This window comes from Vanessa atalanta, chromosome 15, assembly GCF_905147765.1.
Source record: "Vanessa atalanta chromosome 15, ilVanAtal1.2, whole genome shotgun sequence".
NCBI lineage: Eukaryota > Metazoa > Arthropoda > Insecta > Lepidoptera > Nymphalidae > Vanessa > Vanessa atalanta.
Genome location: NC_061885.1, coordinates 742774 through 759716, shown reverse-complemented (window position 1 = coordinate 759716; position 16943 = coordinate 742774). Strand labels below are relative to the sequence as shown.

General features: G+C 31.9%; 4 protein-coding genes across 4 annotated transcripts; 1 reads left to right on the top strand and 3 right to left on the bottom strand.

Annotated features, from left to right (window-relative positions):
- Positions 1-1233: 1233 nt before the first annotated feature.
- On the bottom strand, positions 1234-4893 carry LOC125069325 (protein CC2D2B). The gene is made up of 10 exons (XM_047678781.1): positions 4174-4893; positions 3874-4061; positions 3684-3804; positions 3423-3594; positions 2782-3345; positions 2296-2610; positions 2142-2219; positions 1824-1978; positions 1564-1681; positions 1234-1442 (listed from the first exon to the last, which is right to left on the bottom strand). Exons 1-10 carry the CDS (start codon positions 4749-4751, stop codon positions 1257-1259), a joined length of 2475 nt encoding a protein of 824 aa, XP_047534737.1. The 5' UTR covers positions 4752-4893; the 3' UTR covers positions 1234-1256.
- On the bottom strand, positions 4849-6626 carry LOC125069510. The gene is made up of 3 exons (XM_047679031.1): positions 6235-6626; positions 4953-6012; positions 4849-4863 (listed from the first exon to the last, which is right to left on the bottom strand). Exons 1-3 carry the CDS (start codon positions 6624-6626, stop codon positions 4849-4851), a joined length of 1467 nt encoding a protein of 488 aa, XP_047534987.1.
- A 596-nt stretch (positions 6627-7222) lies between these two features.
- On the top strand, positions 7223-13493 carry LOC125069464 (regulator of MON1-CCZ1 complex). Its single transcript, XM_047678968.1, has 12 exons — positions 7223-7417; positions 7653-8023; positions 8140-8261; positions 8692-8816; positions 9168-9281; positions 9679-9811; positions 10118-10218; positions 10500-10657; positions 10782-10929; positions 11234-11476; positions 11948-12167; positions 12976-13493. The coding sequence occupies exons 1-12, from the start codon at positions 7298-7300 to the stop codon at positions 13029-13031; spliced, it is 1911 nt and encodes a 636-aa protein (XP_047534924.1). The 5' UTR covers positions 7223-7297; the 3' UTR covers positions 13032-13493.
- Positions 13494-13616: 123 nt separating this feature from the next.
- LOC125069608 (alcohol dehydrogenase class-3) lies at positions 13617-15038 on the bottom strand. Its single transcript, XM_047679164.1, has one exon. The coding sequence runs from the start codon at positions 14867-14869 to the stop codon at positions 13739-13741; it is 1131 nt and encodes a 376-aa protein (XP_047535120.1). The 5' UTR covers positions 14870-15038; the 3' UTR covers positions 13617-13738.
- Between the last annotated feature and the right edge of the window lie 1905 nt (positions 15039-16943).

The following is a 16943-nucleotide window of genomic DNA, read 5'->3' as shown; positions in this document are numbered from 1 at the left end:
TGAAGCGTTTCGTTATTGTCTCAGCCTTATAAACCTTCTATACGTTTATTGATTCCAAATAAACGGCTCTACATCCGCTCGACTGCTGTTCAAAGGTTTTCAGAAGATGAATTTAAAAGAAATTTCGTTATTCTCGTATTAATACCTAATTTTACGCAATAGAATTATTTTAGAATTGAAAACACTTATAGTAATATTGTAATGAAATAAATGTTGCAGTCGATAAATGGAGTATTATGCTACTGCATATGTCCATAATACTGATTTATACATTTTTAATTTGATTTGATATCAATCCGCAACAATTTTTTAAAAGCAACAGTTGCTATGTTATAACCGTAATAGGCACCACAGATAGCATATGCTTACCTATGGGTCACCCAATGGAAAGTCACTACTGCCGATTGACACCGATGCTTCGATTCTTTTGTTTGTTTTCGGAGTTCGTAGGTATTTCAATGTATAACGTAGTGATTATATACACCCTGGGACTTTGCGTAAAGTGTATTGCCACACTTTTTTCATCATGAACCCCAGAGTCCCTAAAGCGACTCAAGAGGACTCTTAAGACTCGACTTATTCATCAAATATTATCGCAAATTTTTACCGCCTTTAGGCAACGGAAGTAGGCATATTTAGGGTCTTAATAAATGAAAACTAAGTAGTTCGTAAAGTTAGTTTTATACTATGGAAGGAATATAACTCATTAAGTTCTCTTAAAGTGGGGGATAACTTTGCTAGATAACTTTTTATAAATATTTTCTGTCAAGTCAACTGTTCGTTAATCTTTCTTCATTGATCGTTCGTTTTTAATTTCTCTTTCTTTATCAACTTTATTTTGTCATTTTTATTGTTATATTTTCTAATTAGGTATTCATTGTTCGATTTTAAAAAAAATCATCTGACAGCCCAAATAATTATAAAAAAAAACAATTGTTTTTATATATTTTTCGCTATTGCAACCTTTCTTCATTTATTTTAAAAATAACATATGTTCATCCAGCGTTACCCTTTTATTAATTTTGTTTTGTTCATCTTTAGTTTAGTTGAAGTACCAAAAAAAATATTAAAAAACTCAATTCCAGTTAGAATATGATTAATTTTTTAACAAAGTAACGAGAAATGACTAAAGCAAGTCATCATGTATGACACATACAACGACAGTTTTTATTCAAATTACAATGTGCACTAAGAAAATAGTAAAAAATCTTAATTACTTACTTATTTAATCAATACAATATTTATAATTACTTTCTTTATATTCTTGTGATACAAGCTAAAAATACCCATACGCTTAAAACGTTATTAGGGTACGCGTATACTTCGACGCCGAGGCCAAACTCAACATTAGGATCATCGTTTACGTGTATTGATGTAGATTTAACGCTGGAGATAATAAGCTTCATGTTTATATACGGCATGTTGAGCGGGAAACCGAAGATCTAATTAATAAATGACAAATTTGGTAAATATTTTTGCAGTTACTAAAATAATTAAATAAGTAAAGAATCTTAAGATGACGTCAATGGATATTTTTTATTTTATAGGTTTTGGTTCACTTACTTTGTAAGTAGCTGTTAGCTGTTTCAGTCTATTTCCAAGGGTAGGTCGCGCTTCCAATGGATTAAAAGCCCAGTACTCGTAATGAGGAAGCATTTCTTTTAACAGACTACTGCAATATCTGTAATTATACTTTATTAGCTTTATTATACGTCTCGATTATAAAAGCGTATTTTAAATTTATTGGGATTTTTTTTTTTTCATTTCTACTGAAAAACTAGACATGTTTGCCGGCCTCTAATGCAAATAAATCTTAGCATCACCTGTTCCATATAGTTTTAATGTGTGACCGCCACTTCTGTATTTTACTCTTAATCTTTGTTTCTAAATTTAATCGTAGATTTTCCACATCGCCCGGTTTGCTGTACAAACTGTCAATTGTTATAGGTCTTGCTACAAATAGAGGTTTGTCAAATACCTGAAATTTAAGAAGAAAGTCTACACTATTATTAAAGATTTTATGGGTCTTAGTCACAATACATTTATACCATCTAAAGGCAATTTATGTTTATCGTATTAACACTGACAACGTTTTGATAATTAATTGTTAAAATACTAAAAATAAATTAATGTATTCTTACATTTTGCCAATCTGATGAAATGGAAAAATCAAACGACATTCTCTCACAGGCTTGTGATACTTGCGTATTAACCCAAATCTGAAAAAATAAAGAAAAAAAATGTAACAATGTTATTAACATAATTAAAAATGATATTAAAAAAAAATCTTATTACATTTTCACAATCAAAAACGTAACTGACAATTTTCAGGGGACATCCAATTTCTCTCAATTCAAACCTTTCCCCTGATACCGCATCATATATATACCAAATATATCCGTCAGTTTTTTTAAATATTCCACCAGTTTTTATCTGGTCGTTAACTGTGAGTACTTTATTTTTCAAGTACTTGACCAAAACATAACTGCTTTGGCCGCGAGGTAAACCAAAACCAATGACGACCCAACATTTAATTCCCAAATTAATAAAGTAACTCGCTAATAGAATGGTGTGGTCCAATGGAGAACCGTACAGAACTTTTAACAATTCCTGAAAATAATTTCTTCAGTTAAAATAATAATTACTACATAAAGCTTAGAAACTAGATGGCAGTTTTCTATTACAATAATTAAAGAGACAGAAGTATAACACCAATATTTGTTTTATTTTATATTAAATAGTCCCGTAAATCTGTGCAAATGAAAACAATGAACTGTTTACCACTCCCATTAACGTGACAACATGAGATTCCGAGACATCATACGTTGGTATTAGCGAGACATATCTCACTACTGCATCTATACTCTTCGCTAGTTCGTTTCCTTCATTCCTCCAAGCTTCGAAGCCACTGCTTTTTGAAGAGGAACTCTTCGAATGACCTGAACTTTTTGATAATGCAGATTCAGCCTTTTTGGGGTCTGAAGGTGGTTCGTAAACAGGTATGGGTACAGATTGAAGAAACTCTGCAACACACTTATTTCTACCACCACTATCTATGAATGTTAACGAAATATTTCTCGTCGGATAATCATTAACATAATCAGTGACGAATTTATTCAAGTGTTGTATAATAAAGTCGTCTTGAGGATGAGATGGTACTGGCTCACAAAACGTTTGGCACCCCCCCAAATGAGAAAGAGTTGTCGTAATTTGAATAGCTAAAAGTGACGTATCTTGTCTCATAAGCTGCATTACTTCCGGAACAAGAGGTTGGTCATCTTTTGATGGCATACTTTCGTAACCAAATGCCATAGGTGGCGTGTTTATTTTAAACGTTCCACATATCTGAAAAATCGGTATTATTAATACCAAATTATCAATGTCAACAAATTTAAATTACAGAGATAACATTCACAACTTACACTGCCTAAATTTAGGACAGTATGCAATGGGACGCTTATCGCTCCTAGCCATTTGTTAGTTTTTCTATAGTGAACTGTACTTTGTGTGGATTGATCTTCGGAATACATTTCAGTGACATTATCTTTGCATTCATCATATATGTTTATATGAATAGACGATAGTGGTTCAAATCTAAAATAAGTGTAGCTTATTAGATTCAGGCGTCATTTTTAATAATATTATTCTTATATTATTACTTCACAACCACAGTTAACACATACTTAGCTTTAAGTTTAACAGTGTAGTTCCAGGTTGGATGGCAACCAATAGCTGTCGACGTTTGAGCAGACACGCCACGATAACTTAAGCTTACAAACGGCCTCAAAGGCCTTACTTTGAATCCTATAAAATCATATTACTTGTCAACATATAGAAAAGAATAATGACATCAACTAAGGTAAATCTTCTTACCAGCTATATTATCTTCGTCGTTTATTTCTTCTGTCAATAAAGAGGCGCTCCGATCTGTTAAATTGAATGCTCTCAGAACGTGTATTTGTATTTCTTGTTCTTGGACTAAAGATTCCTTTAAAAGTTTTTGTTTTGTGATATTTGAATTTGCAACGAGAGACATATCCGCTTGATTAAATAAAAAACTTCTAGAAATAAACTTTCCGTTACAGTTTTTGCCTTTTTAAACTTATCACACTATTAACCCAAAAAATAATATCCTCAAAATAATACGCAACATATAAATAGACAGCTACTTACCCAATGCCAACATCTCCAAAGTCTCTCACTACATCCTTAAATGTTTTCTTCATAAGAAACAGGCTTAAATTATCCATGAGGTTTTTATTTAATTTATCCACGAATTTCATTCCTATATATCTTTGCAAATCGATTGCGTCCATTTCAGTGTCCTTTTTAAAATGTCGATAATCTTTCTCTTCAGTGTTTTCTAAGCAGGCTAATTGCTCAGTTGAAATCTGACTAGTGAATAAAGGAATAGCTTTATTTTTTATGGTAACAAATCCGCCATTATTTCTTAAAATTAATAATTTAAATCTGTTAAACTCTGGACTGTCATCGTTGATACTAAATGTTTCGTGTTTCCTAACAGTTTCCTTACAAATGTCTCTTAGTGCATTCATTATATTATCATCTTTCTCGACATTATTTTCATACAAATCATTTATTATTTCTGTTAACTCGCGTATATTAGGTTTATTTATGTTGTGCATAAATCGTTTAATTTGACTTCCTAATTTGATCAAAGATTTAATAGATTCGCGTTGATTATCATTAAGTTTTTCATTCCAGCCTAATTTAATATTTACTTCGCACATTGACCATAGTTTTCCTTTGAAAATATTACTCGTTTTTAATCTAGCTTTGTTTTTTATACAGATCTCTTTTAAATCATATCCACTTCCAATTATTTTATCAGTTGGTCCTACACTTTTGTAATAATTGAAATTATGATTGATGAAACTCGACTCATTTGTATTTTTCTTTATATCAAGTAGATTTATTTTATAAAACGATACGTCTTCATTATTTTCGTATAGAATAATTTTTAAATATGAATTGTGTGGCAAAATTTCGATAGATAAAGACTCTGTGAAATCTATGTCAAATTGTCTATCTTCATTTATGTATTGATCAGATTCACACACGAAAACATCATCGACAAAAACTTTAAAGTAGTATATGTTAGCTACAGCCGAACTTTTTCTTTTAACATCTGGTTGAGATAGTATAGTTTTATCCTTCTTCAGTAGTATTTCAATCCGATTTCTCGGCATTATATTATTTACAATCTCTTCTACTTGTACTTTCAATTCGTCATAGTCAATGATCAGTTTAGGTTTTGGTGCTTTACTTTTTCCCTTAGTGTTATCAAAATTAGTAGCTTGTTTCGATTCTCTGTATTTGATATATTTTACTACATAATCGTATTCAATTTGTATAATCAAATCTGAATATTCAGTTTCGAAAGCTTTGGACCAACTTTTTTGAAATTCGCTCTCATCCGTTTCAATACGTAACAATACTAATTTACAATCAGTGTACACACATTTCGATTTCTCTCTTATCATTTCAATATCAGACCACAACGACAATAACATGTGAATAATTTCCTTTTCTTTTTTTAAGGCAAAGAGATATTTATCTTTAAATTCTAACATAAGTTTTGTATATTTTAATAAACTTTTATCAAATCTGATGTCATCTTTACTATTTGGACTTATTTCAATTAAACGTTCTTTCAAACTCTTTCTTGTTCTTCTATTAACTTCGATGTTTTTTTCTAACTCCTTTAAAGACTTTTTAATTAATTCATAGTCATTATAGAAACTCACTAGGTGTGTATAGAGAAATGTTTCCAAAGAAAATTGATGATGATGTTTAAATTTGATATTTCTTAATATTACATCTAAGAATTTGGGGTTTTGCTTGGTCTCAGTTTCTAAATATTCAGTTATCACATCAGTAAAAAGAGAAGGTTCCACATATAGAGCATGAAAAGTTTTATTCTTGCTTAAAGTGGCTTCAAGGACACGAGGAAATATTGGACTAATTTTCACAGAATTATGCCTCATTAATCTGCAAAATATTTTAAGCGAAATGTAGACAATTCATTCATGGAAACATTAACATTATGAATCTTGAATAAGGCGATTATAGTGTTATAAAAAATCTAAAACCTAAATAAATTATTACAGCTATTGCTAGTATTTTTACATTTTAAATTAAAAAAAATATTCACCGCATACAACAGTGTGTGCTTAATTTTATAATAAGAATATCAAAAAATTAGGAAATTACCCGTTTTCAATAGCTATGTTTCTAGATTCTTTAAATTCCGCTGTTTTGTTCATATCCAAATGCTTAGCCAAATATTTTTTATACTCTTTTTTATAATCCAATATTATAAAATTACTTTTAATAAAAAAAGGTTTTGCTGATAATTCAGTATTTAATATATCCATTAGTTTATTTGGCGTTTCCTGCTTTTTTCTTTTTTTCTTTTTTGGTACTTTTTTTTTCTTTCCTGCATCATATTGTACAAAGAAATCATATTCTTTAATAGGTGTAATCAACGATTTTGACGGCAGTATAGGTTCTTCCAGTAACTCCTGACTTATTTCATAATATTCTTCACTACCACTTTTACTCGAGTCATTTTGAGTTGAATTTGATTTGACATCTTCAGTCATTGTTTTCTATTTTAATACAATAAAACTTAAAATGAATACTTTAACTACTACCTATTACTACGTATATTATATTTTTTTTATTTTATGTTTTTCTTTCTGTAGCGTGCATAAGGTCAAAATTGTTTGTGATTCTCTTTGATATTATTTAGGTATTTTACAAGTGACAAAAACATAGGTAGCTATAAATTTATCAAAAGAACATTATTACTACAGTCTTCAAAGTGATTGTTTTGTTGACTGTTACCATAGCAATATAATTTGAAATCATTGAGTAGCAAGTGTGAAGTAAATACTTAACAGAATGAAAAAAATATTTACTTGTGAAATTAACAGAAAAAGAGTAAAAAATAAAAAAAAAATTTTTATGTATTTATCTAACCAAAAAATCAGTATTTTTGGCAATAAAAAAAGATTTTTTTTATCATTTATTTAATTACTGGCTGACTTATTATTACTAGAATAAATGAAGTCTGATTTATCTAGGTATTAGAATTCAGAAATGATTTATAAGTCCAAATTATTGTTACGAATGAAACGAAAAAACAAACCTTGACATTGACATATCATTTTTGACATTGTATCATGTGTTATGAAAACAAAAAAGTCAAAACAAGATTATAATTTTTTAAATCAAATAGAGCTATTTGTTGATTTTTAAATAATATAAAATAATGGCGAGATTTTGTTTAAAAGACAGTGATAAGTACTATTTGTGCCTTTCCGATCAGCCTAAAAGGTTTGACGCTGATAGCCCTGTGACTAACGTATTTTTTGACGACACAAATGGAGAAGTAATTAGTTAACATAATGTTTATTTTATTTGCCTTTTAGAATATGAAAAACATATGTAATAGCTTGTCCCCTTTTAAACGAATGTTGAATCAAAATCCTAATATTTAATTACGTTTTCCTTTCTTTAAACAGTTGTGTTATTTCTCGATAAAATAAGATATTAGATGATTTATGATGGTTAGACAACTCTACTGACAAAAATGACATTGAGAATTGGTTGCAACTGCGTTTCAGGTTTTTACTGTTAGATCTGGGGGTGTGACAGGAGTAACTGTTAATGGAATGGATGATTCAAAAAGCACTTCCTTCCGAATGGAGGATAAAGGACCAATAATTTCAATAAAATTTTCACCTGATCACAACATACTTGCAATACAAAGGAATCTAGAGGGTCAGAATGCAACTGTAGAATTTGTTAACTTCAAAGACCTTGCTCCAACTAACGTAGAGTATTCGCACACATGCAAATGGAAAAATGCAAAGATACTAGGTTTTGTGTGGCCGAAGGTTAATGAAATAGCTTTCATAACTGACCATGGTGTAGAATTATTACAAGTTTTACCAGAAAAGAAACAGTTGAAGACTTTAAAAAACATTTCATTCAGGTATTCATTGTTTTCAATTAAACTGTTAGTATATTTTATTTATACCATGTTCAATTTTATTTAAAATTTGTAATTTTGGAGACACACTAATTACTTATTTATGCTTTTATATTCAGCGGTGCCTGGTTCTCGTGGTGCGCTCAAAGCAATATCATTCTGCTGGCTGGCAACAATGGTGCTTTATTACAACCATTCTCATTAAGTAATTCCACCATTAGCAAACTGCAAAAATTAGAAGGTAAGTCACAGATTTTATATATGTTTAAGTATCATTTTACTTGGTAGTGAGCTTTATAAGCCCAGGTAGGTATCACCCATTCATCAAATATTCAAACAACAATACTTAGTATTGTCCTATTCCAGTTTGAACAGTGAATGGTGAATATTTCTTACAGCACCAATGTCTATAGGCAGAGGTGATCAGTTACTATCAGAAGGCTCATTTTCTCACTTACCTATGTTGAGATAACCTCAATCAGTGGCAGTATTTATACATGTCAATACAGTAATAGACAGACAGTCATCATTTGCTTGGAGTCCTACTCCTTTGGTTTTTCACAAGAGTTTTCCATTGATCTCTATCTCTTGTAATGCCTTAATTGTGTAAGACAATTTTTCACTTCTTTTCTATAATATTTTTGTCAAATTTTCAAATTTTTTTGTTGCAGTGGAGTGGTCACGGCCGGTGGTGGAGCGGGACGTGTTCGTGTTGCGGCTGTGCGGCGGAGCGTGGTGTGCTCTATTCCGACATGCTGACAGCACAACCCCTGCACCTGCCGCGGGACCGACAGAAGTATTGCCTTTACGAAACATTTCATTCATAATTATGATATGATACAACAACATTTCAATTTCATTCAACAAGGTCAAAAAACAATGAACAAGACCACACACAACTACTAGGCAATATTTAAAACATTTGATTGTAGTTAGTATATTGTTCAGGTTTGACATAGAGCTAGGTTTATGACTCAAGAATATCCATAAAATTACGGAAATCCATATAATTACGGAATATCCATAAAATTACGGAAAATCTGCACACTAATCTCTTGTAAAATTTTTATTATAAAATGATGACTAGATTAGATTACAATTTATATAAATTGATTCTATAAAAAAATAAACATTTACAAATTTTCAGGTTTGGCTGATACCCATATCTGGGGGAGGTGCAACACAACATGTCTTAAAGACTGGCTTAGTTGGCCGGTTCGCTGTTAGCGTTATCGACCAATTACTTGTCATACATCATCAGGTATGATTAAAGTAGAACACACACACACTAATTTTTAACATTATAAATGTATAAATAATTTTAACTAAATGTGTATAGGTGAGTAGACTTTTCTTTTTAGTTTCATTAAATAATAAATTTTTGAGTATTTTAGATAAAATATATTGATTATAAAATGACTGCAACAAATTACATGTAAAAGATTTTCTCAGTAAAATATAGATTAATTATTATTTTTTTATTTTAATTTTGCTGAAACATGCATTTAGTATAAATTTGTGTTACTCTATAAGGCTATGATTTCTGCAGTAGCTACTAGAGTACAAATACTTACTAGACTTGTATATATTTTATTGAATTTTGATTGTAAATAATCGTCCATGTGTGAATTAAATTTTTATATTTTTTTATTTAACAGTCCAGTCAAACTTCACAAATATTCGACATAATGGAGGAATCAAAGCCAGAAAATAATATAGTTATTCACATTCCAATAGTGCAAGGAACCTCTATGAAACCAGCTGTTGTGGACGATCAGCCCTGCCCAATGTGTATCCTTACTAATTAAATCTCCACTTACTTGGTGGTAGGGCTTTGTCCGCCAACCAATGCCATAAAAAAATGAAAATTCTATCTTTTGGAATATACAATGTGGTCAGCCTCAGTTCGGGACACCGGATCTACTACGACTACTACTACTTCCAAACAACTAATATTAAATAACGAATTCTTGATTTACTAAGATTGGTCCTTCGAGCCGGACCAAACCTTAAAGAGTATAATAAATAATTGTTTTGTTTAATGTGTTTAGTGCTAGTTATCAATTCTATTTTACCCCTATCCTTAAGAAACAGCAGATTCAGGGAATTGGGTTGTATTTCAACCGGATTATGTGATAGACGCTCGTCTCGGTTGTCTATGGAGAGTCAATCTCGTACTTTCCGGCCTCGCACACTCGGTAATTATACTTTTTTTTAGTAAAATTATTTACATATTATTATTATATTATATCTAACGACTAAAAAGACTTTTCAAATACTTTTACAAAAGTTGGTAAGTGCAATTATATAATGAATTTGAATTTCTATTTTTTAATAGATGGCCACTTACATCAGCTAACAAACATACTAACTTATGATTCAATATCCTTCATAGTAACTTTCTAAGAATACATAATTCATGAAAATAAACCGCTCTTGTTTTGACATAAATTAATATTTAAAATATAATGCCCTTTAGGTTCCCAAAGACGAAGTATCCAAAATAGTGGCGACGTTGTTGAGACGCCAAAACGGAAAAGAGACTATATATAGGATACTGAATCAACTCGTCAGTGAAGCTGGGACTTACCTAGTACAATTGACGAAGGCTTTTGACGAAATAAACTCCGTGTACAGGTATGGCCCACAGTAGAAATATGTAAAATAAACTTTGTTTATCTAACAAAAGACGAATCAAGTCAATTTAATTTCAATCGTCCTGGGTTGGTTTCTGTTGTCACCAATATGTGTCGATTAACAGGAAATGGGCCGACCTGGAGGTGGCGCGGAACACGGCGGGGCAGGCGACACCCGCGCGCGCGCCGACGCACTTCCCCGTGCTCGTGTCGCAGGCCGACGTGTGCGCGCACGTGCTGCAGGCGCACGCGGACGACGAGCGCCTCGTGCAGGTGAGGGGGGCGTCTCGTGTCGCAGGCCGACGTGTGCGCGCAAGTGCTGCACGTGGTGAGGGGGGCGTGCTAAAGGCGGTTCTGGAAGCACCTCTACGTGGTTGTATAAACAGCAAATAAAAATGACATGCACAAGGTATGATAAAATCTTAGTGCAAATGGTTGGCCACACAATGACAGTTTTATAATTACAAATTCCCAAAGTGCAATGTCACTATGACTTTCAGCAACGAGTTCTATTCAATTCAATTCTTCCTATTCTATTCCTTTCAATATTAAAATAATATTGTTTTAACGCCCGTAGGTAGTGACAACGTACCTAGCGTCTCTCTCCCGTCACGACATGGTAGTTCAGCACCCGGTAGCAGAGCTGTGCGTGCGGACGCTGGTGACGCGGGGAGCGGGGGGCAGGCTTCGCTCGCTGGTTCGGAGGGGTTGTCTGGGCGACGCCAGACCACTGGCATGCCAGCTGTTGAGCTTAGGGCACATAGACCCTGCCGCGGCACAGATAGCCTTAGATATGATGTGGCGATTGAAAGCTTACGGGGTAAACATTAAATATTTTTACCCTTATTTATATTTTAAGAAACCATAGACAAATCAAGAGACAGAAATAGTTATTATGACATTTTATAAAAGACCAATTTATACGGCTTAACAAAAAAGTCCCTGTACCTTTACATAAAACATAAAGCCATAAATCATACTTGTTGACCATTGTAGAAAATAAAAATAGTTTTCCCCTAATCAATATCGGCGACAGTGGCCAAGCCCAACGGAGTCTGGGTAACTGTAGACGAGATTTAAAAGTGGGCGCCTGAGCGCAAATACAGAAGTCAACTCTCATATTTCAATAAGACACAGTCGACGATCAATCAATACATGGTTTTCGAAGTAGGACAGTGTCACTGAATAATAGCTAGAATGAAATACCTAATAACTTTCACTATCCCGACTAAGGAATTATACACATTGAGAAAAATCGCGAGAAAATAAATGTAACATATTTTTTCACCAGGAAATAGTAGAAGTCTTACTGAGCTGGAATGAACCAATTAGTGCTGTCGGTGCAGCCAAACAAACTGGAGCGACATGGCTGAACATGCCTCCTCGAAAGCTTCTGTCGGCTGCTAAGCACTACGCAGAAGAGAGGAACGAACCCACTGCCTTCATGGCGGTGTATCACGCGCTTGTGGCCAGGAACGAACGGTTGAGAGGAAACCCAAACTTTATAAAAGGTAAACATGCAATGTAACAAAGTTTAAATTTTCTCTTCTCACATCTTAACGGCTCAAACGATCATCATGAAATTATCCATATTGATTTTTCAGAGTATAGGGTACTTAACACCTGCAACAACAAAACACGCAGCATTTTTAACCCATCAGTATCATTTTAAAATCTACTTTTTATTCTTCTAGATAATAATCATATCGTCATAAAATTAATTTATAAAATTGTAATGTAAATATTGTTGGAAAAAACGTGTCTATCGGAATTTTATCGTATCTAATCTTTTTATCATGGTTTATTAACTTACACATAAAATTTCATATGCCTAATACAATAAATCCCTTTAAAGAATATTGTCTTATTAATAAGTTTGTAAAAGGAAACGATATTTGTTATAGTTAAATATTTTGCTATAACTAAGTATGTTTCCCATTTTTTCTTGTTCCGTCTTCGCGCGGAAAAAATAGATATCTACAAATTATGGAAATATTTTAAATAGTTACATATAAAGAAATATTATGTATATAAATATTTAATAAAGAGTATCGAGCTTAAAGATCTATGCGGCATGCGCCACCACTGTAATGAATTTTACCGCATGCCTCGTCAACTTTTCTTACGTTTATTTATTAAATATTTTAAACTTAACATGATTATGCATAAATAAAATATCGCTGACGTTCTTATTACATAAGTTTTAATACCTTGTGATCTTGTAGCTGTCGATTATCAAAAACATTGCAAAGGTCATCAATCATTATATACAAAAAATATAATCCATGTATTGTATTAATATATTGTGCTCTCTTTCAGGCGAGCAATGTGCTGTTTACGTTGAATATTACAGACAGCTGACGTCAGAAACTTAACCTCGAAGTTCAAGAAATAAGTTTTGGTTTCGATAAAAAATCACTCGAATCATTTCTAAATTGTACACCAATTACCTAGAGATTACTTGAGACGGAATTAATGAGTGGATTAATAGTTGAATTGTTAGTGTGATATTATGCTTTATATTTCGTTTTTGTTAACACATTCTGTATATAAGTAATTAAAGATAATTTAAAATAATGTATAACTATTATAAATTGAGTAAATAAAATGGGAAATAATTTAATATTTTTTTGTAATATAAATACCAGGTTATTACAATAATATACAAACATATTTAATATTAACACTATGTGTTTGATCGGTAATTAAGTACACAAATATATTTCATAAGCAAAATCTGTGTTATGTACAAATTTTAGCAGTTAAAACTGGTTTAATGCATGACACACACATTGAAACATGTACTTTTTCCAATACTAACTTTCAACATTTATAATTATGACCCTTATACATTTTTTTTTTTTGTTGTGTGTTGTAGTCTTTTTTTTTTATAATTCAAATAAATCATTATAATCAAAGTATCTTTTGATCACTGAAGTATATGAAATAAAAGTCGTATATATGAAATGCACTTTATTATTGTTATAAAACTTATTTTTGGTAATAAAAATATATAAGTATATTAGAATAGATTTATACTGTAATAATATATTGATTTCAAAAATCTTTCTATGGAATATATTTAGAAGTCAACAACAGCACGAATAGCCTTGCCAATGTGCATTAGATGGAACGCTTCGTTGATATCATCTAAAGATACTTTATGTGTGACAAATTCATCTAATGGCAGTTTCTTGTTCAAGTAATCTTCAACCAACTTGGGAACATTATCTCTGCTCTTATAGCCACCAAAGGCTGTGCCCTTCCAGACACGCCCAGTTACTAGTTGGAATGGGCGAGTGCTTATTTCCTCTCCTGCTCCTGCCACTCCAATAATTACAGACTCTCCCCAACCCTTATGGCAAGCCTCCAATGCTGCACGCATCGTATTCACATTGCCAATACATTCAAATGTGTAGTCCAAGCCACCATCAGTCAAGTCAACGAGCACCTGCTGAATGGGTTTGTCATAGTCTTTCGGGTTGACAAACTCGGTAACACCAAACTTTTTAGCTACATCAAATTTATCAGGGTTGATGTCCACTCCGATTATACGTTTAGCTCCAGCCACTTTACATCCCAATGCAACAGCAAGTCCGACAGCGCCTAGACCAAAGATAGCGCAATTTGAATCAGGTTCAACTTTAGCTGTATTTAAAGCCGCACCATATCCCGTTGTAACACCGCAGCCGAGCAGACATATCTTATCCAATGGCGCAACATCGTTGACTTTGCACAAAGAAATTTCTAGAACCACTGTATATTCACTGAACGTGGAGCATCCCATAAAGTGGAACAAATCCTTCCCTTTGCAGTGGAACCGTTTTGTTCCGTCGGGCATGACTCCTTGACCCTGAGTAACTCGTACTTTCTGACAAAGGTTGGTTTTTGGGTTAAGACAGAATTTGCAAGTTTTGCATTGTGGGACATACAGGGGCAAAACATGGTCTCCAGGTTTAACGGTCGTGACCCCTTCTCCGATACTTTCAACTATGCCTCCACCTTCATGACCCAAAATGACGGGGAATACACCTTCTGGATCTTTTCCGGATAATGTGTAAGCGTCGGTGTGACAGACGCCGGTTGCTAGAATTTTAACACGTACTTCTCCGGCTTTGGGCGGATCGACTTCAATTTCTTCAATTGATAAAGGCTTTCCAGCTTCCCAGGCTACGGCCGCCTTGCACTTAATCACTTTACCGGCAGTCGACATAATTCAATACAACCGATTGAAATCACCGAATGAAATCAAATGAACGTATTTATTTTATTAAACGAACTATTCTGTGATAAATTAATGATAATTCGGAATTTCGGAGTCGATTGTCGAATAATAATAAAAGCGAAACTGCGAAATAGGTTAAGATTACATCATATGACAGAAAGAGACAATTATAGTTTTCAATTGCTAATGAACTTGACCTTGACAAACTTTTTGTCAAAAGTCAAAACAAGTGGAAATACGTCTGCCTAAAGAAGAATCATGAATTCGTAGGTATTGTTATATTACTGTGACTCTGCGTTATTAATAATTATAGTATTCCTAAAATGTTTCGAGTTAAATAATTAACTTAAGCGTTAACAGAACACGATTCATTCATCAAAAAAAGATATCAATATATAATATTTAATACCAAACATATTCACGGCTGAAAAATAATTTTATTTTAAAGTATAGAATAAACTTTAGTCCCTTATTATCAAGTCTTTTTAATTTAATCTTTTTATTAGATTTTTTTTTTGTATCATTATAAATTTTTTTTTGTTTGTAAAAATATAGGTTAATTAGGATTTAGATCAAAATATAAGTGAGAACTGTTATTGGCCTAATAGATATTAATTATTTGATATTTTTGTTTGTTTATCAACGGCTGTATGTTCTCCAATTAAATTATAAAATAACTCACAAACACACACACACACACGTATGTAGCTGATTTATTAGTTTATTTTAGGAAAACAAATAGTTGTAAAACACACAAACAATTAAAAACAACAAATTAAAATGAGAAATTAATTGAAGTGTATAACGCATTAGCACCAAATTAATATTTACTGATGAAAAAATAAAATTTATAAAATTGATTATAATATTTAAGTTCATAATTAATTTTACATTTAACTTTTTTATTGACAAAAGAAATTAATCAACATTATTAAATTATTACATAGTATAAATCAAAGTCGCTTACCGCTGTCTCTCCCTGTGTATGTTTAGATCTTTAAAATTACACAACATATACATTGATTCAAGAGGAAGGTTTATATTGTATAATATATGCACAATATAGTAGAGAACTGTACTGATAATTTCAGAAGTTTCTAAAGTGATGTCGTAAATAAGCACATTTTTTGCGCTTACATTGCAAACGCTGGCTGAACCCTACGAGATAGATCAAAATAACGTACTACAGCATTGCATTGATAACTATAACCCATAATAACCATTTTTTATTCTTTACTTTTTCCGAGAAATAATGTCTTATTTCGAAGCGATTTTAAGCAATACTACATTAATCCTTATACAATTAAGTACCTTAAATACATTGTGCATTTAATATAAATCAATATGGCCCTTTACAGCATGTAATTTAAATGAATATTTTCGAAGATATTACAGATTTAAAACGCAGGGACAGACTGGTTTGTATTTTCTAACGAGTGAAAAACTGTGAACGTTATTCTGTAGTATATTTAGTATCAGTATTGCACCTGTGCGAAGCCGGGACGCGTCACTAGTTTATTATATCAATTTAAGTAAGATTGTAAAAAATATATAATAGCTATTGCGTAAAAAAACAGAATCAATTTGCTTATTTTATAATGGAAATAGAAAAACTTCATCTTTCTTAAAAAATTAAAAAAAAATTTGGATTATCTTGAGAGTAGAAAGATGCCTTCAGTAAAAGGTAACAAAAAATAATTAATTTATATTTTAAATATACCTACATGGAATTACAAATTATTGAGGCATACTCAATTATAGACACATACATTATATTCGAAATATGAAGGTGTCATAACGATGTTTTCCTTCAACACTAAAAAAAAATCACTTTTGCTTGACTAGACTGGAAGCCACAATTATTAAGATTCTTTGAAAATAGTTCAAAATATTTTAATTGAATAAAGTGCTTTTGAACATATTGTCCATCAATTGCCACCCTATTTTAAACCTACACTATATATTAAACCTTACATATATTGGCATATTGAATACACTTTCGTGTTCAGGACCGATATAAAAAAAAAAAGTTTATGTCAATGACCACAAATATGTCAAATTG